The sequence below is a fragment of the Scyliorhinus canicula genome, chromosome 4 (assembly GCF_902713615.1).
Source record: "Scyliorhinus canicula chromosome 4, sScyCan1.1, whole genome shotgun sequence".
In the NCBI taxonomy this organism is placed as follows: domain Eukaryota; kingdom Metazoa; phylum Chordata; class Chondrichthyes; order Carcharhiniformes; family Scyliorhinidae; genus Scyliorhinus; species Scyliorhinus canicula.
In genome coordinates, this window is record NC_052149.1 from 30,530,159 (window position 1) to 30,550,206 (window position 20,048).

Genomic DNA, 20,048 nt, shown 5'->3' on the forward strand with positions numbered 1-20,048 from the left:
GGCGCTGTGGTATTGTTGCTAGTAATCCAGAGACCCCAGGGGACCCGGGTTCGAATCACACCATGGCAGTTGGTGAAATCGAATTCAATAAAAATCTGGAATTAAAATTCTATTGTGTCAATTGTTGTAAAAACCCATTTAGTTCACCAATGTCCTTTAGGGAAGGAAATCTGCCATCCTTACCTTGTCGACATGTGACTCCAGACCCACAGTACTGTGGTTGACTCTTAAATGCTCTCGGGGATGGACAATAAATGCTGGCCCACCCAGCGACACCCACATCCCATGAACGAATAAAAGATCATCTTTCAATGGATGCAGGAGAATGAAATCCCTTGCAGTAAGCCACACTGATCCCACATTGCAAATTAATCAATGCCGTATCTATCTTCACAGTACAAGAACAATGGTGAGCATCCACTGCATTTCACGAAAATAACCCCAGTAATTTATGTTTTGGGCAATTCGGGTGGCACAATAAATATCCCCAGGGAAAACTGAAAGAACGCTTTTTTCACTGGCCCTTTCAGTTTCAATATCACATTTTCATCACACGTTTGAAATGTAAGCTAAATGTCAAATGTCGATCGTTATTATACACTTTCACTGCCAAGGGTAAAATGGAATGCCTGGACTGGAATCTAGAAACCCTGCTGTGGGAAGACGGATGAGAGTGGAAACAAATCAACTGGCTGTTGCTTTGAAAACTATTTTCAGCCCACGCATTTACAAAATAACAACTCGACTGGCATATCACCAGATCCTAAGAATAGTAAAAGCTAATGTCTGTTAGCGTGTGGACCTCATTTTTCTTACAGAACTGCAAGTCTAGATTGCAGCACAATGCCAAAATGGCATTTCCGTCATTTCAACCTCAATCTGCTATTGGCATCACTACCTGTTTATACTACACACTACCTGTTGTAAAATCCTGTATGCATAACCTATATTGCACATTCTGTAATACATGGTAATATCCCCAAACAGACAGGATTTTTAATGTTAAAATTTCTGGCTTTCTGAATTGAAATAGCCACTGCCAAATAGAAAAGATTTTTACTAGACTTTGCCGTGTTTGTTTCCAAGCCCCTTTTTAAAAGTGTGAATAAGTTTGTTTTCATCTATCTTTTTAAAAAATAAATTTAGAGTGCCCAATTCATTTTTTCCAATTAAGGGGCAATTTAGTGTGGCCAATCCACCTAGACTGCACATCTTTGTATTGTGGGGGTGAAACCCACGCAAACACTGGGAGAGTGTGCAAACTGCACACGGACAATGACCCAGAGCCGGGATCGAACCTGGGACCTCAGCGCCGTGAGATTGCAGTGCTAGCCACTGCGCCACCATGCTGCCCCCTTCATCTATCTAAGTATAGGTACAATTCACAATATTCCCACTGGTATTCTGCACAGGTTGGTGCAGTTCTGAAATTTTACTACACTAGGAAACTCATGGAATTCTCAATTTTTGACCAATGATTCCATTACCTTATTGTAGCATGCAGCCCCCTTTCCTGATTGTCACAATGCACTGTTCGTTCAGAGTGGCAAGTCAAAACAGTAAGCAAGACTGTTGCCGACTTTACTGTCTTGTGCTTCCTTTTTCCCCCCTTCTCACCAACATTAAGCTGTGTGCTACGATGAGGCATACTGCATACTTGCTGATAGGTCAAACTCAATCTTATTGCAGCAGTTCAACATGCCCCTCCAAAGGTTGCAAGCCAGTTACTTTTCCTCATAATCATCCTCTGCTGCTAGTATTCAGAAAATCTGGCTGTTGTACTGCAGTATCCCATTCCACTGATCACTTTATTGCAACATTCATAGCCTGCCATGTTTGTGGGTTTATTTCTTTCAGTTTGGGACGGACTCGGCCATTGGACTCGCGATCTGTATCTATTCACAAGCAGAAAAGTGATGACAGCCCAAAGGTGAGTGTGCTGTTCTTTGTGGTGCTAACTTCAGGATGGTTGGTGTAGTGTTCACAAAGACCACAAATATATTTTAAATTGAACAAAGCTATACATTTATTAACACTACTTAATTGCATTGAGCACTCCTATATAATACACAGTTGATAATTAACATATAATCTACACTCATCTACTACTAATCTCTAAACTATTACATTAACTATGATCTGCTCTCACTTCTCTTCCCCCCCCCCCCCCCCCCCCCCCCCGTGGTTGATTCAGACATTTTTCTTTTTAAACCTTTTTTTATAAATTTAGAGTACCCAATTCATTTTTTCCAATTAAGGGGCAATTTAGCGTGGCCAATCCACCTAGCCTGCACATTTTTGGGTTGTGGGAGCGAAACCCACGCAAACACAGGGAGACTGTGCAAACACCACACGGACAGTGACCCAGAGCCGGGATCGAACCTGGGACCTCGGCGCCGTGAGGCTGCAGGGCTAACCCACTGCGCCGCTGTGCTGCCGTGGTTGATTCAGACATGACATTAAACCTTGCAGCTCTTACATTTATAATAATGTCACTGAGCATTCGAGAGTTTAGAGAATGGTTTGTGGTGAAAATTTGAGTCTTTGCCCATTCAATCCAAAAATTATTATTGCAGTTAGCGAGCGAATGTTCAAAGAGCTTGCATATTGGCAATGACGTTTCAAGACAGGTGATCAACTTTTTTGCTACAAAAATTTAACATTTCAACTTAAACAGCCAACAGCGAAACTTTCAAAATGTTCATGCGCTAATATTGTCAAGTCATTTTTAGACTTGTATGCAATCTTTAAAATATCTTTCAAATGCTATGCGAATCATCAGTTTTATTTTTAAATCTGGAAATCTGAAATAAAACCCCCAAAATGTGGAAATACTCAACAGGTTATGGCAGCAACTGTGGAGAGAAAGGCAGAGTTGATATTTCACACTTGTGATCTTTGATCAGAAAGTTCTAGGGGCCGACATGTGACTATAGACTCATAGCTTGTAGTTATTTCTTAACTGCACTCTGAAATGGCCTAGCAAGCAATCCAGTGGTGTCCAGGAATTTTGCTCAACCCACCCTACTCAAGGGCAACCAAGGTGGGCACCATATGTTGCTGGCACTTGTCAGTGCTGTCCACATTCCATGAATGAATTTTTTTTAAACTGGCCTTTTAGACCAAGCTGGAGCTCATGTTAAAACAAGAATAATGTATGCAAATTAATGGGAAAACTGACTGTAATTGAGGCATTTACAACACTTCAGGAGAACAAAAAGCACTTAAAATTGAAATGGCATGAAAAGAGATTCTTACAATGCCATTTTAGCTGTAGCTCAAGAAGTAATACAACATTTAATTGCAAGTTGCAGAGTTCTGTCATTTTCGTAATATTATTAAATTAATTGATGGTTAGTTTCAAGATATATTTCTGATTGAACATGCTGGAGAGATAAGCAAGCACCAGACGTGTATAGCCTGCATCTGCCGTTATGCTGCCGACCATCTATGCGCATCCTCGCAAAGACCAAAAGATAGTTGTGCTCTGCAGACTTCATGTCAGCACGAAGCGTGTTGCAAACCTATACCATTTTCCGCATGGAGATCTATAGTTAACCTGTACTGTAAACATTGCACTACCAATGACAGTCAGGGTCATCTCCTCCCTCAGATTTCCTGCTTTCAATTCCTAAGTTAGCCTAGGAGTGGTCTGCAGTGTTAGCCAATGTACTTCCCACATATACATCACGTAATTGTCTGAAACCTACGGCACCAAGTCACTGTTCACCACCTGTCTTGGAAAAGGTCGCCAAATTCCTGCAGCTGGTATCCTTAAGTTGCTCTGCCATGTGCGGAATGACTGATGCCGCTTTCATTAACATGCTGTTGGGCATGCATAGCTTTCCTACAGCTTACAAACATTATTGAAAGAGGTGTGGGCTCTTGGAAACCAGTGACTAGTAAAAAAAACCTTTTCAGTACTCTGAAATGTTTTAGATTTTAGCTCCTAAAGACTGCTTTAAAAGGAGTGTGCATTGCAGCATGTGGCATTTGTATGGTTTTGTGGATGTCTGTATGGTAATGAGTGACAATGGGAATTAGATAGCACTTGCCGTGAGTGTCCTGCCCTTAAAAATGCTGAAATTCTGGGATAGCCAATTTGATGTACTTGGAAGAATCAAGTGCTTAGATGTCCTGATCTTTTTAGCAACACAAATGTCAACTGGAAAACCCTTGCTCAGAAGTATCTTGGAGGAACCTCCTGAATAAAGAGAAACAATTCTTAGAGCACACCTAACAGCAGGAGGAGGCCACTGAAAAGGAGCCTAAGAAAGTAATACCAGTGATCCAGAGTCCAAGGACCGTCTCCACCTCCCTGAAACACCTGCCAAGTGTGCGGTCGAAGATGCGGCTCCGATCAGGCTCATCAGCCATTCAAGGACCCACAGAGCCCATGACCACAAACAGAGTTTCTTGGCTGGACAATCATACTCGTTAGCGAGTGATCGTCGACGAAGAAGATCTGTTCCCCTGCAATGTGTAATTTTATTATGAAAGCAAAGTCTGACACACATATTTACTTTCAGTAAATGATCCGCCCATCGAAATTAGGCATTTTGCTTATGAAAGTTTGGCACTTTGTATTATGAATGTGAGTGCATTGATCCCGTGTAACCCTGGTCAGAACATTGATCCTGTGTAACCCTGGTCAGAACATTGATCCCGTGTAACCCTGGTCAGAGCACTTCATTATTAAGTTTTTTTTTCCCCTAAAGTTAAAATTGTTGTAGTCTTAAGGAAAATACAATGAACATCTTGCCTTTTTTGGAGAGAAAAGCAGTGCAGCATTTTTTTGACAAAGTGAGAAAAAATATAGTGTGTTTAGGTTGACTTTAGAAGGTACAGTCCAAAGATGTGCAGGTTAGGTGAATTGGCCATGATAAATTGCCCCTAGTGTCCAAAATTGCCCTTAGTGTTGGGTGGGGTTACTGGGTTATGGGGATAGGGTGGAGGTGTTAACCTTGGGTAGGGTGGTCTTTCCAGGAGCCGGTGCAGACTTGATGGGCCGAATGGCCTCCTTCTGCACTGTAAATTCTATGTACTTCAATTTATTTTGACATCTCTGTGTGGGCGTTTATTACTGCTGACCGGCCTTTGATTTTTGTCAAACCCCCTTAGGAACATATGATCATTCATCACTTACTGCTTAGCACTAATGGGATTAGAAGTCCACCTTCCAGGAAACCCCCAAATAAGCCTCAAGTTAGTGCAGCTTTGGTTCTAACGGCTACTCCTGGGATAGATTTGAGATTGTCTTTATAAGTTACCCTGTAAATCATGCTTCACAGTGTCTTCATTGTATGATATGTGCATGGAGCTATCTTAGTCTTCAGATACATTTTTGCCATCTTAGTTGCTGAACTCGCTGAAATCGATGATCCATTCAGCATTTAATGAAAGGGGCACATTCTGTGGAAGGAAAGAACTGGTACGTCGTCGCAGAAGCACTCTGTGATGCTATCTCTGCAGATCAAATTGATACTGTGTGTAGAGAGTTCCCATGTTGGTACCAAGCCGTAGGCATATGATAGTACTCGCAGTAACTGAATTATTTGATGTATGTGTGGAAATCTATTATAGAGTGCGGATGGCTCCAGTGTAATGACCTACCATCTTCAAAGGGCTCTGCCAGGTGGAATTGTCCTCATGGAGCTTGCATTCCAGGTAAGGATGATGTGCTCTGCTTGCAAAGATATCAGGCATTTTTCATAAATCTCACAGTTGACCAGTATATCTTATTTTGTGCAGGAGGGATATAACTACTTTTTGTCACATAGAATTTACAGTGCAGAAGGAGGCCATTTGGCCCATCGCGTCTTCACTGACCATTGGAAAGATCACCCCACTTAAGGCTGCACTTCCACCCGAACCCCGTAACCTGGGACCCAGGCGCTGTGAAGCCATAGTGCTAACCACTATGCTGCTATACAGAACTGAAAGACAAGCATTTGGTGAATGGGAGTATACAAAATGATCTACTGAGTGATATCTGACCACATAACTCATGAGTGAGTGCAGTCAGATATATAACCCTCTGTACAAATGGATTATTTTACATACCTTGCCAATCTGAGCTAGTTCATTACATTTCCATACATGTGGGAATGAGGTGAACAAAGTTGCTTAAAAAGTGCCTCACTTCTCCCCGTGTCTGCGTGGGTTTTGCCCCCACAACCTAAAGATGTGCAGAGTAGGTGGATTGGTCACACTAAATTGCCCCTTAATTGGAAAAAATAATTGGGTAATCTAAATTTTTCAAAAAAAAAAAAAAAAAGTGCCTCATAAATGTTGTTTATGCAAAACATCTGGAATTAAGGATTAGATTGTGGTGGTATAACACTACTTTGCCTTGCACTGGTGTCTTTATATGTGCTGAAAAGAAGATCAGAAAGACAAAGCCATAAGTGAAAATGTTTCTTGAGGCAATAGAAGATTCTAATTTCAATGACTTCACAAGGGCTAGCTGTCACAGTCTGCAGTTGTGCTGTTGATTGCTTTTCCGACATCCAGTCGTGAATGAATTGTAATGCCATGCAGCTCAAAGTCAGGAAGACCAGAGCAGTTCACTCCTCCCACCAGCTCTTTGTTGTTCCATTAATTGCATCCTATTCTCCAGCCAGTGTCTGTTTGATCCCAAGTTTAGTTTGATCCCAAGTTTGGTTTGATCCTGAGCTACATTTCAGATTCTGCATTTTTCCATCACAAAGAGCACTTCCTTTCACCTTAGTAGCAGCATATCTTTCTGATCCTACCTTTGCCTCTCTGCAACTGAAACCCTTCGCAGATGCTTTTCAGACTCGACTACTCCAAAGCTCTCTTTGCTAGTCATCTGTCCTGTACCTTCCATAAATTCCAACTGATGCAAATCTCTACCCTGCGTATCCAGCCCCACCCACCCACCTACCTACCTTCCCCATTCTCTCTGAACTATGTTGGCTTCTCAATCTCTTCTGGAGGATTAATTTAAAACCAACATTTATGGTGACCTCTTTTTAAAAATAAATTCATACGTGAGATGTGGGCGTTGCTGGTTAGGCCAGCATTTATTGCCCATCGCTAATTGGTCTTGAGGTGCTGAGCTGCCTTCTTGACCAGTCCATGTGGTGTGGGTACACCCACAGCGCTGATACGGGGGGGAAATTCAAGGATTTTGACCCAGCGACAGTGAAGGAAGAGAGATATAGTTCCAAGTCTGGATGGTGCGTGGCTTAGAGGGGAAACATCCAGTTGATGGTGTTCCCATGTGCCTGTTGCCCTAGTAGATGGTAGCGGTTGTGCATTTGGAAGGTGCTGTCAAAGGAGCATTGCTGAGTTCCTGCTGCACATTCCTGCTGTACGTCTGGCAGGGAGTGTAACAGAAGACCTAAGAATTAGCCCATGACCCAGGTATGCTGATGTGGATCCTGGCCTTCTCTCCCATTTCCTGCCCTACCTTGTTTTGATGTGGAACATCCAAATGCCTGGAATAAGATTTTGTGCCGGCAGGTACACCAAGTGAGGGGAAGTACCTGGCTTCCTGGTGGCGGGCGTGGGGTCCCCCAAAATAGTGGGTGCGTTCTTTGGACCCATCCGTTTCCTGCATCATGAGACCAATGAAGGCTGCTAAAAATAAGCTTAACTGTTAGCATCTAAAATGTATGGGGAACAATGCAAATACGTTCTGCAGGGATTTTCCAACCTCAATGTGACAGCCTTCCCCGTGGTGGGTATGATGAGATATTCAAATCTCCATTCCCTCAATGGGAGGGGCTGGAAAATTCTGTGCTATATAATTACAAATTATTGTAATAATACACTCCACGCTTTAAGGCATACTTCCAGATCACACAAGCTGGCAACTAAATATTGCAATGCACAAGGGCTTTCTTGCATTTGGTTGTTAGAAAAATAAATTCCATGATTAAAAAGCTGATTCCGGCTATCGTCATACCCTCTCAAGATGAAAAATGTCTCTGTCTCCATTAAGATGCCAATCATTCAATATAAATTGATGTCACCCAGGCTATAACCCAAAAGCTTACTTGTGAGGAGGTTCATGTTGTTGTTTAAATTTTATTTACAAACCCAGTAATTCTGGTTGTGTACGAGGAGAAAAACCCAGTTGGTGCTCTCCCAGAACCGCTGTCAGTCTGATTGCTGTGACACCTGGAATCTCAATACAGCAGTCAGCGTGATACTGTGACACTCTAGTATCCCAATCAGTGTGACTCAGTGAGCAGCCTGGAATCTCAATAAAGCAGTCAATATGATAACTGGGTGACACTCCGGAATCTCAATGCAGCAATCACCGTCACTGGGTGAACAGTCTGTAATCTGAATATAGCAGTCAGATATGATACTGTGGCACTCAGATCTCAGTGCCGCACTTTTTAATTTCCCGAATGGGCTCGCACGCAATTCAAACAGTGCCTTGGTATCAGATACATCCGGCGAGTCTTGTGTAAATCACCTGTTTGCTTGCTGCCCTGGTCAGGAGGGTAGTCAGTCGGGTGGTGTGATTGACTCCCACCACTAGATGGCATCAGTGCCCTTTTTCAGGATTCGGATTCAGTTCGACTGCCTGCCGTGCATTAGGTTCTGAAGCAACTTGAATGTTTGCTCCAGCGCGCCCCTTGAATTTTTTTGTGATTGACAAATGGAATGTGTGCTGCAGCCTGAGGAACTGTGTTTCATTAAACTGGGAGAACCCATTTTGTTTTGGAGCTCAGGCGACCTCTTTTGTGACAGACCCAGTCCTTGTGGATAATTAAGAATTTTCTGTACCTCGGTGTGACAATTACATGGGTATACTTTGACTGAATTAGTGAACTTTTTCACCAATTTGTACAGTTTTACTCATTATAAAGTGTCACGGGAACCTTTTATTACAAGAGAAAAATGATTTCCTGGCTTCCGTTTGTTGATGCTGCCTTAAGTCACCTTGCAGTGATTTGCAGCAAAGTAGCATGTATTTGTCATTTTAATTCAAGTCCATTAAATACCAGAGACTAAAGCAGAGCTATTTATTCACAATGCGCCCTTTAATTTCTACTCTTTCCAATTTCTAGGGCTGTTACTTCTGTGTGAAACAATATGCCCTTGAGTGTTCCCGGATTCCAATGGGGCAGTCTGTGAATTCTCAGGTAACATTAACTCTGTTAGAGAAGTAGAGGATCATGTTTCTCTTTTGAACATACTTAGTATTACAGGCAGATTGTTCATTTTAATTGACCCAAAATAACAAAACCTTTTAAAAAATCAATGGTTACACAGCATGACTCTCAACAGGTGACTGGTTTAAAAGTTTTTTAATGTTTTCTGTCAGAAAATGTAAATGTTGCAGCCCCCCAACTGCTCCACTTCTAAAACAACAGCATTACTAGACACTGCTTAATTAAACAATGCTGCTGAATTAAATGAATGGAAGTGAGCAGTCTGGTGGGCTGGGAATATGATAATTAGAAATGGAACAGCTATTTGTAACAGTGCTGTTGGATCAGAAAAATACCATTCAAACCTCGCTATTCCTTCATCTCTGGCGCCTTTGTTCAAACCCACATTCAACTTGGTTAAGAAAAGATTGATTGCTCTAAGCAGTTGAGAAGCATTAAAAACAGTTATGGAGCTACGTTATGGGGTTGCTTTGCTTGGCCATACAACCAGACATGAGGATGTCAGGCAAGGAACTGGACTAAATTGTAACTGATAAATTAGGAGCAGCATGGTGGCAGAGTGGTACCCGGGTTCAGTTCCGGCCTTGGGTGATTGTGTGGAGTTTGCACTTCATCTGCATGGGTTTCCTCCCACAGTCTAAAGATGTGCTAATTAGTTGGATTGGCCATGCTAAGTTACCCCCGAGTGTCCAAAGATGTGCAGGGTAGGTGGAGTTATTGGGATAGGGCGGGGCAGTGCTCTTTCATAGGGCAGCTGCAGACTCAATGGGCCGAATGGCTTCCTTCTACACTGTAGGAATTCTGTGGTTCTATTCTCTGGATAAGTGAGTTGTCATCAGTTTTGTTGTCCCTTCCCACATTAATGAGAGATTTCAAAATATAGCAGTTTATTGCTTTTGACGTCTATTTTTTATCATAGAAGTCTCAGGTTTCACAGAAGACCATTCTGCCATGGTCCTTTGACACCTTTGCGCACTTTAAAAATACTTAAGTTGGTGTCTTTGAATATTTGCCACCTGGTGTCAGTAGCTTCCTTCATAAAGGGATGTATCTGGTTCAGTCTCACTAGACTACATAATTCACATCTCACCATATGTTGAGAATATGTCGTGTAGATTTGATTTTTCTGATGGTTCTAAATATGCATTGTAGTATGGAATCTGTTTAAATGACACTTGTGTATTTTCATTTGATTTTTTCAAATGGCATGAGTGATCTTCCTATGTATTTGTAAATAATTTGTAATCTCTTCTCAGTCTTTATGTTCAGTTACTCACAACATTTGGTTAAGGCATTGCCACCTAATAAGTTAGATTATACACAACACTGTCCTTTGACAATCAAATTTAAGTTTTTCGCCATCAGCAAATTCTGAAGGAATAATACTGTGCAGAATTTCCTGCCAATCCCTAAAATGTCAAAATAGAGATTCTGCAGAATTAAGACAAATCTGGTCCTTGACCTCTGTCAAGCAATTTGTAGGGGGAGTGTCGGTTGCTACATTCTTAGTTTGCTTTGACCAGTGGGAAGTTAGTCGCACTTGTATAAGTGCCCCTGTGTATGAGAAATATTTAAAAGCCACATGCATCTCCCAATTGAGCAGCTTGGCTCCCACATCTAAAACCTCAGCAATCTCTTGTTTCTCAAAGTTGTCTTAATATTTGTCTCTGTGGTAGTCCACTTCTTGAACATTTGTTTTTTTTAAATAAATTTAGAGTACCCAATTCTCCCTTTTTTCCAATTAAGCAGCAAATTAATGTGGCCAATCCACTTACCCTGTGCATCTTTAGGTTATGGGGTTGAGACCCACACATACGAGGGGAGAATGTGCGAACTCCACACGGACAATGACCCAGGGCCAGGATCGAATCCGGGTCCTCAGCACAGTGAGGTAGCAGTGCTAACCACCGCGACGCCATGCGGCCCTCCTTAAACATTTGAAGTGTTTGAAAACACAAGGAACCTTTGTGCAATTGAACCTAGCCCCTGCATGCCCTTGACATATTGCACACCTTGTCAGGTGTTAGCACAGAAAGTGAAGAATAAAGAATTCAGATGACAATGCCACATGGCCTTCTAGTTCAAACCAGTCGAGCATGCCAATTTTTATAGGTTGTGAAGATCATCTTTAATTTGCTGCTTCTCAAGGAATATAGTTAACAAAACAACTTGAAACTTTAAATTGCAAATTACTGATTGGTTTATAGCTAGAGCTATAAAGGACAAAAACTTCCTGAAGAAGCCAACAAAGGAAACATTAGACATCAGGCAGAGGAATGTTAATGAGGATTTATTTGCAAATATTTCATAATGTTATATTTCCAAAAATTTGCAACAAATAGCTTGTTCCTGGATGATCTCAAAACCACTGACAACAGAGATTGATCCATGGAGCAATGTGTTGGTGGTTCCAACCACTTCAAGAGTCCTGCATTGGAAATCATCAAAATGCCATCTAGCATTAGCTGAGGATCAATGACTAGTCTTAATCTTTAGTGGACACAGTGGACAGAGTTTAATAAGTTCAACCTGGCTGTGTGGCCACAGGATGCGATGTTAGGGGATGCCATTTAATCAGGAGGGCAATGTGGGGCGGAGAGCCTGTTGCCTTCCAGACGATCCTTCCAATTAAGCCAAGGATGGGATATGTCGAGTTCAGCCAAAGCCCTTGTGGTCTGTCTGTGATAAATTAGGGGAGGAAACTTGCTAATTGGGCAGCCTGAACCCCTCGGAAAGCTCTGTTAGCAGGAAGGGCAGCCTCCAATGTAAGCCCCATCCCTGTCCTTCATGCTGGCCACCTCACCTTTCCCCCACAGGATTTTACTTGGTGACTGCACCAAAATTTCACCTAACCTGAAGTATTTTCAAATAGTTTGCACAATACATCCAGATTAAACAGTGACAGAGCAGTTTAATTTTCAACTCCATGTCCTCGTATGTGTCAGAACTGTTGCTTTGGCACTGATCTGGGCATTGGAGGAAGTGGTGATAACTGTAGATTAAAATTGTCTCCAAGATAAACATGGCCTTTCACACATAGAAATAAATCAGGCGAGGAGTCTATTTTTATAAAAGAGAAGCTACTTCTTCTACTTTTTTAAAAAGCGGCTACTTTTGCTGCTTCTCTTAGGTATTGGAAAAATGTGATTTGGAAAGGAATGTGCTGTGTTTATTTAAAATCTGGGTGAATAACAAGTTTGGCGACCCTTCGATTATTATTATACCTGCACATCTTTATTATGTTTTATGATTAATTCTGGTTTGTGGCAATGCCTCACTTAAATGTACTGTAACTAGATTAGAAACTGCATGTGTGTCTGTTGAGTGCCATATCCATCTCAATTCCTGTCTCCCATTAGGGCTCTCTAGTGTCCAAAGTTCGCATCAAGTGCCTTGCCGAAGTGAGTTCGGTCTCAGAGTCAGCGGTACGTCCCAAGCTCCGGAGGCCTTACTCTTGTACGCCTTCTCTCCTTCCCTACTTCACACTGACTCTCTTTGCCAATTTTGCTTATTTTCTGATTCTCTCCCCCTCACACTATGAGTCTGAATATTAATCATTCTAAAGGAATGGTTTAGGTGTTATTTAGATTTTGCTCTTCTTCAATTCATAGACATTCATTCTGTGTGCACTGTTCAGCTATTAATTGCACCATTATTGCACTATTAATTGACCAAATACCGGAAGAATTGGAAGTATCTATCCCCACTATTTCCTCACTCTTTTGTCTGCGTGTTCCTCATTCATTTAGCCAGCAAACATTAAGTTAAAATTGCTGTCCTCCCATAGAAGGAGAAAAACAATTACCCTTTGAGAAATGGCACTTGCACTTTGCAATTGGGCGATCATTCTTTTCAATCGCTCCTATTTTGTATTAAAGGCCATGTTATGTTGCCTTGAGTGTTTTACTGACCAAAGTCTTTGTACACAAGTAACAACAGCCACTTGCATATATGGAGCACTTTTAATGTCATCACATCACAAAATTCTTCACAGATTCATTGCTATTGTATGGAGAGAAAATGTGGGTTCTAAGAGATTCTTAAAGGAGAAGGAGGAGGTGGAAGAATTTAGCGAGGGAATTTCGGAGCATGGGCCACAGGAGGTCGCGAAAGTCATGGCCTCCAGTGATGGGACAAATAGAGTTGGCGAAATGGAGAGTCCGGGGGTGGGGCTGTAGGTTTCCTGAAGGTTAGAGACATATGGAGAAGGGAGACCATGATGAGATTTAAACACAACGAATAACTTAAAAGATAGAATCATAGAATTTACAGTACAGAACGAGGCCATTCAGCCCATCGAGTCTGTACCAGCCCTTAAGCTACTTAAGTTCACGCCTCTGCCCTTTCCCCATAACCCAGTAACCCCACCTAACCTTTTGGACACTAAGGGGTAATTTAGCATGGGCGATCCACCTAACCTGCACATCTTTGGTCTGTGGGAGGAAAACGGAGCACCCGGAGGAAACCTACGCGGACACTGGGAGAAAGTGCAAACTCCACACAGACAGTCACTCGAGGCATGAATTGAAAGGGGTCCCTGGAGCTGTGAGGCAGCAGTGCTAACCACTGTGCCACCATGCCACCAATATGTAGGGGAACAGGGAGTTCATATATAGGGGACAAGGTTCGTAGGTCAGTTGGACATGGTGCGCAAGGGATAAGGAAAGCAATGTTAAGAGAGGGTGAAGGATAGGAGCTTAACAAGGAGATCATTGGAATTGTCAAGACCAGAGAGACATAATTAAGCATTTCAGCAACAAATGGACTAGGTTAATGGCGGGAGCAGGTGATCTTACAGAAACGGGAGCTGACTTCTGTTTATGGTTAATACCAAAGGGTCATGTGGATGAAAAAAAGGATAGGGACAAATCTAGATAGGCAGTGGATGGGAAGAAAGGCAATTTCTGATATTTCTAATCTGAAAAACAAGTTAAGACTCGAACTGTATGAGAATAGTTGGAAAATAAAAAGATGGTGTAGGAAAACAATGGTTTATGTGGGTGTCTTGGAAGTTGAGTTGAGATGGGGGGTCACACAAGGAGTGAACAACCACAGTGGGAAAGAGTAGACATTCAAGAGCACGGTAGCATAGTGGTTAGCACAATTACTTCACAGCTCCAGGGTCCCAGGTTCGATTCCCAGCTTGGGTCACTGTCTGTGCGGAGTCTGCACGTTCTCCCCATGTGTGTGTGGGTTTCCTCTGGGTGCTCTGGTTTCCTCCCACAGTCCAAAGATGTGCAAGTTAGGTGGATTGGCCATGATAAATTGCCCTTAGTGTCCAAAGTTGCCCTTACTGTTGGGTGGGGTTACTGGGTTATGGGGATAGGGTGGAGGTGTTAACCTTGGGTAGGGTGCTCTTTCCAGGAGCCGGTGCAGACGCGATGGGCCGAGTGGCCTCCTCTGTACTGTAAATGATTCTATGATTTTGTTAGGCTCATTCAGAATTAATCCTATTCTAGTCAACATCAAAATATAACATTAAATTTAACTCCTTTGAGAGATGGTGACTGCAAGTCTTGTGGTAACTAATCCAAAACTTACCATGAAGCTTTTACAACTGCGTGGCTTTGCACAGCAGTCACTGACTCATTGTCTCTTATGAGGAGCCACTATTTTTAAAAATAAATTTAGAGTACCCAATTCATTTTTTCCAATTAAGGGGCAATTTAGCGTGGCCAATCCACCTAGCCTGCACAATTTTTGGGTTGTGGGGGCGAACTCCACGCAAACACGGGGAGAATGTGCAAACTCCACACGGACAGTGACCCAGAGCCAGGATCGAACCTGGGACCTCAGCGCCGTGAGGCTGCAGTGCTAACCCACTGCGCCACCGTGCTGCCCAGAGGAGCCATTATTGACCAAGCGGCATTCACTTCTCTAATAAGTGGTCTCAAGGAGTAAGCATTTCTGCTGCATTCGAACTGCAGTTTCTTGCCTTGTGTGGCCCTTTATACATGATTTGACCCACAATGTGATTCCTAGGACAAAAGCAATTTGTACTTCATAAATTCCAGTTTGTCTACAGCAGCTCAGAGAAGATAGTGACACAGGACAGTACAGTTGTTCAGTACATAGAGAAGCAAGGAAAAATACTATTCCACTTGCTTTCTCTTAATGCTATGAAAACCTGGCAATGTTACTGTTAAAATATTTCAGGCCCCTCCACTAAACATCTATATAGTGCCAAATGCCCTGTACAGTAATCAAAACTGCATTCATATCATAGGGCTACTCAGTGACACACCCCAGTACAACCCTCCAAACCTCGTAAAGAGTAAACCTGTTACCTGAAACAAAACAGAGTAACGGGCATCCTCGAGACCTGTTGAACGTTGGGAGTGGGAGGTCCACCATAAAATCACTCCACACACAACGTGAGGACAGCAATTCTATTTTCGTGTTGAATTTCCATTGTCAACACTTCACCCAATAAATAAAGAATCAGTAAACAGTTTGGAATAATGCTTGTTTTGGATGCTGACAGTGCAACCAGATGGATATCTGTGGAAATGCTGGGAGGGTTTAAAGGTGCTTTTATGAGAGTTACTTCACTCTGAAGGAATGCTGCTGTGGACATTCAGGCACTATGGATGCTCGTTGGGAATTCTTGGGAATTTGGGCTTTTGTGTTCATTATTGTTGCTTTTATGAGCCTTTCGTAAGTCAGCTGTCTTCCAGTTATGGTGAGTAGATCGTATAACTGCTCATACTATTTCTAATTGACATAATAGATTGAGAGAACTACATATTTATTCCAGTGTGTTTCTAAAATCAGGGCATTTCTTATTCTAGGGAGTTCTATTTTCAAATGTTGAATCCTGTGCGAAGACACGTGCCTGCTGCAAAACAATTCTGATCTTTAAGAACATTGTTCTGAATTCCCTGAGACTCAGTTAAAATGGGTCCAGATTTTTGCTTCTGGGTCAGGTGGGAAGAGATGGGAGAATTCCCGATGCCATGAACGTGACCTTTAAAAATGGCTGCCTGGACATTGGATTTTTGGTCTGTGGGGATGGGCTAGAAAAAGAGTCTGGGAAGGTTACATGGAAAGAAGTGAGGAGGCTGCCAGGTGCTGAGGTACGCAGAGTGGAAGACCTGCCTCAGGACACTGGCAGTGTGTCTTAAAATGAAGATTAAATCATAAAATATCCTTCCAGCCCTCACCCACCCTAACTCCTCTGGCACTCTCCATACCTTACCCATGCCAACCAGTGCTACCTCATGCTCTGTTCCCTCCCCCTTGGCCCCTCATATCTTCCATACCAACCTATATCTGTGTACCCCATTGCCCTTTATAGCCCCAATACCAACAGTGCCGACTCATGTTCCCCGCCGTTTGCCCTTACACCTCCCATACAAACTCACCTGGTATCTGCCATGGGCAGACCTCTGGTCCCATGCAGAGATGGGATTAAAAAAAAGTTCTAAGTGCCTATTGTTGGCTTCACTTTAATGAAAAACACTCTCGCAAAAACCTATTTGCTACATTTTCATTTCTTCCAACTAAATAAAGCCTTATTTCATTCAAGTGGACAATATCTTATAACAAGCATTGGAATTCATAGTTCCACATCAAAGAGCCTTTTATCGCTGGGAGCTATCAATCAAATAGTGAAATGCAAGGCACCCTACTGTGATATTGGATGGTTGTGATATCAGTCATACAGCCATAATCTTAATGGAAACCCTCAAAGCTTATGTCAACAAAGAAATAGCAAGCAATTCTTTTTAATATTTAAGATATTCTTTCAAAAATTTAAAGGGCTGCACTTTTAAATATCGTGACAACTCTATTTGACAGTCCCTTTGACTGCTTCTAACCATTTTGGCGGATCCCTTTGACAGGTGCTTCTGACAGTTTTGACAATTGATTTTGACAGGTTTGTTGACAATCACAATGAACTACAGTAATGTACTTATGCACTTTTTATGCACATTTATGCTTACTTTTAACACCTGACATAGCCTAAAAGGCACTTACCTCACCAAAGGGCATCTTACCTCCCCTAAAGGTGTCCCAGACCAGATCCAAAGAGGTGCCTTACCTCTTCAGTATCCTGGCTATCAAAAGCAATTGCAAAGTTCAAAATGGCTCTTATCTGATCTAATCTGCAACTTCAGTTTTCACATTCCTGGCCTACCAAAATCCAACTTCGATGGAGGCAACTGATGATTCAAATGGCCGGCTGCCTCCATAAACTGAAAATATGTGAAATGAGCCCCCATTCACACCCCTGCGAAAATGGGGAAGCGCTATGTTCGGGGGAGGAACTTCCAATTTTTGGGCAATTCTGCTATTTTCGCCATGACAGAGGGCCTCCCCATTGTGTCAAAAATCTGGACCTTTATATCTATTTGATGTAACTATATTGCCTAACAGCAGCCCGCGTGAGGTAATGATTTCATGATTTTTGATTGAAGGGGTGACATGTTTGAACCTCGAAATTAATTTACAAGTTGGGAAGTTCTTTCTAAGAGCTAAAGTAATAAAATTTTAATGAAGCTGCATTTCATTGATGTGGGCTTGCAGACTGTAGGCTGCATATTATTGGTGTAGAGCAGACTTGTTGTGAACTCATTATTCCATAGATCTGATTATTATTGGAAGGACTAGCTAGCAACAGTGAATGGATGTGACAGGATCCAAATAAATACAAAGTGAACATCTTCAGCCCGGCCTGAACTGGCTCAGCTGTTTTATGGTATCTCATTTTCTTTCTCCTCTTGTAATTATCTCCAACCTTTATCCCAGAATACTCTCAGTCAAGCTTTTACTGGTCCGCAATCGGCGCAGCTCTGATCTGTCTTTCTCCCCTTTCGCAGCAGTGTAGAAGGGGTGAAAAAGGCAAAGTTATTTTACTTTCACTTCCACTTTCTACTCATCTGAAACAAGGAAATCCCAGTGGGTATCCTTAAATTAGGCTGATAATGTTGGATTATCCAAGCACTTCTGGCTATATCTTACTATTATATTGAGGTAGAGACACTTAAATGTACTATCAGCTATAGCCCAATAGCATTAAAATCCAAAAGTCTTTAAATCACATGGTAGAACATAGAACAAACAGTGCAGAAGGAGGCCATTTGGCCCATCAAGTCTGCACCAACCCACTTAAGCCCTCACTTCCACCCTATCCCCGAAACCCAATAACCCCTCCTAACCGTTTTGGTCACTCGGCAATTTATCATGGCCAATGCACCTAACCTGCAGGCTTATGGACTGTGGGAGGAAACCGGAGCACCCGGAGGAAACCCATGCAGACATGGGGAGAACGTGCAGATTTCGCACAGACAGTGACCCAGCGGGGAATCGAGCCTGGGACCGTGGCGCTGTAAAGCCACAGTGCTATCCACTTGTGCTACCATGCTGCCCAATTGTGATTAACAGTGAGTTTAGGCCTGGCGAGTGTGTTTAATATTCCGCAGAATATTAAATCTGTTCTGACTGAGAAAGAAACATTTTGATTGAGGGAACAGGAGTGTTAAATTACCATGAGGATCAATGGGTCTAGATTGTGGAGAAGTTTTTTTGCTTGGATTCTGAAGCCTGAATTCTGGATGCATTTATTTCCAATTGGATTAGCACTAAATGTGTAGAGTGCCGTGCTTCTACTTAAAAGCTGTTAACTTTGTGAATGGCTCCCATCTGGTACAGAAAATCCTGGCTCAGTTTAAATGCTAACACCAGGGGCGAAATTCTCCGACCCCCAGCAGGGTCGGAGAATCGCCCGGGGCCGCCGAAAATTCCGCCCCCGCCGTGTCCAGAATTCTCCCACCCGCAAAACGTTGGCGTGCCGCCAATCCCGCCGCCCGCCTCGGAGAATGGCAGGGGCCGGCGGGAGGCTACAGGTTTCTGTGCTGCCGTTATTCTCCGGTTCGGATGGGCCGAAGTCCCGCCGCTGAGAGGCCTCTCCCGCCGCCGTGGTTTGAACTACCTCTGTGCCGGCGGGATCGGCAGCGCGTGCGGGCCCCCGGGGTGCTGGGGGGGCGCGGGGCGATCGGACCCCGGGGTGTGCCCCCACGGTGGCCAGGCCCACGATCGGGGCCCACCGATCGGCGGGCGGGCCAGTGCCGTGGGGGCACTCTTTTTCTTACGCCGCCGCCACGGCCTCCACCATGGCGCAGGCGGAAGAGAATCCCCCAGCGCGCATGCGCCGGTGGTGACGTCAGCGGCAGCTGACGCACCGGTGCATGCGCGAAACGGCGAAGGCCTTTCGGCCAGCCCGGGCGGCGGGCGTCAAAGGCCGTTGTTGCCGGTTTTGTCGGCAGTCGGTGTGGTGCCAACCGCTCCGGCGCGGGCCTAGCCCCTCAATGTGAGGGCTTGGCCCCTAAAGATGCGGAGAATTCCGCACCTTTGGGGAGGCCCGACGCTGGAGTGGTTGGCGCCACTCCGCTACGCCGGGACCCCCGGCCCCGCCGTGTAGGGGAGAATTACGCCCCAGATGAGAAACAAAAATGGTCTACAGTGATAGAACTTGAATGGGCTGAATGGATTTTCCACTCTGACCTAGTTGACTTTTAATTAAGGCAGCTGAATGAGTAAAAGGCAGCCATAGCATTCAAGACTGTCTGACACTCCAGTCATTTCTGCTTCTTGCACAAATAGTTCAGTCTTGAATATGTGGGGGGGGGGGAGGGAAAACATTATCCCAACTTCAGATTGGACTCATAAAACTACTAAAGTTCTGCGAGTTTTGGGTGTGTGTAGATTAGTACAGATCTCAGCTTTACAGAGGAAGGTAGGTTTTCTCAACAGCTTGCAGGTTTTCTGCTTTTATCTTCTGCCTTTTCCAAATATTTCAGATTTGCTTTCAGTTCTGTTTTCCCATTGCCTGATTTGAATTGGACTAGTACACAGAATATGCCAGAAACATGTGAAATATCAGGAAATCAG

At 43.3% G+C, this 20,048-nt stretch overlaps 1 protein-coding gene across 3 annotated transcripts in view; it reads left to right on the top strand.

Moving 5' to 3' along the window:
* szt2 (SZT2 subunit of KICSTOR complex) overlaps window positions 1-20,048 on the top strand; it is a 300,727-nt gene that overhangs the window by 252,433 nt on the left and 28,246 nt on the right. For 2 of the 3 annotated variants that reach the window (XM_038793973.1, XM_038793972.1), the window contains 4 exons: window positions 1,858-1,930; window positions 5,584-5,667; window positions 9,051-9,125; window positions 12,515-12,580. In XM_038793973.1, coding sequence (XP_038649901.1) covers window positions 1,858-1,930; window positions 5,584-5,667; window positions 9,051-9,125; window positions 12,515-12,580 — 298 coding nt within the window. The remainder of the gene's footprint in view (window positions 1-1,857; window positions 1,931-5,583; window positions 5,668-9,050; window positions 9,126-12,514; window positions 12,581-20,048) is intronic. The other variant, XM_038793974.1, reaches the window with a different exon arrangement.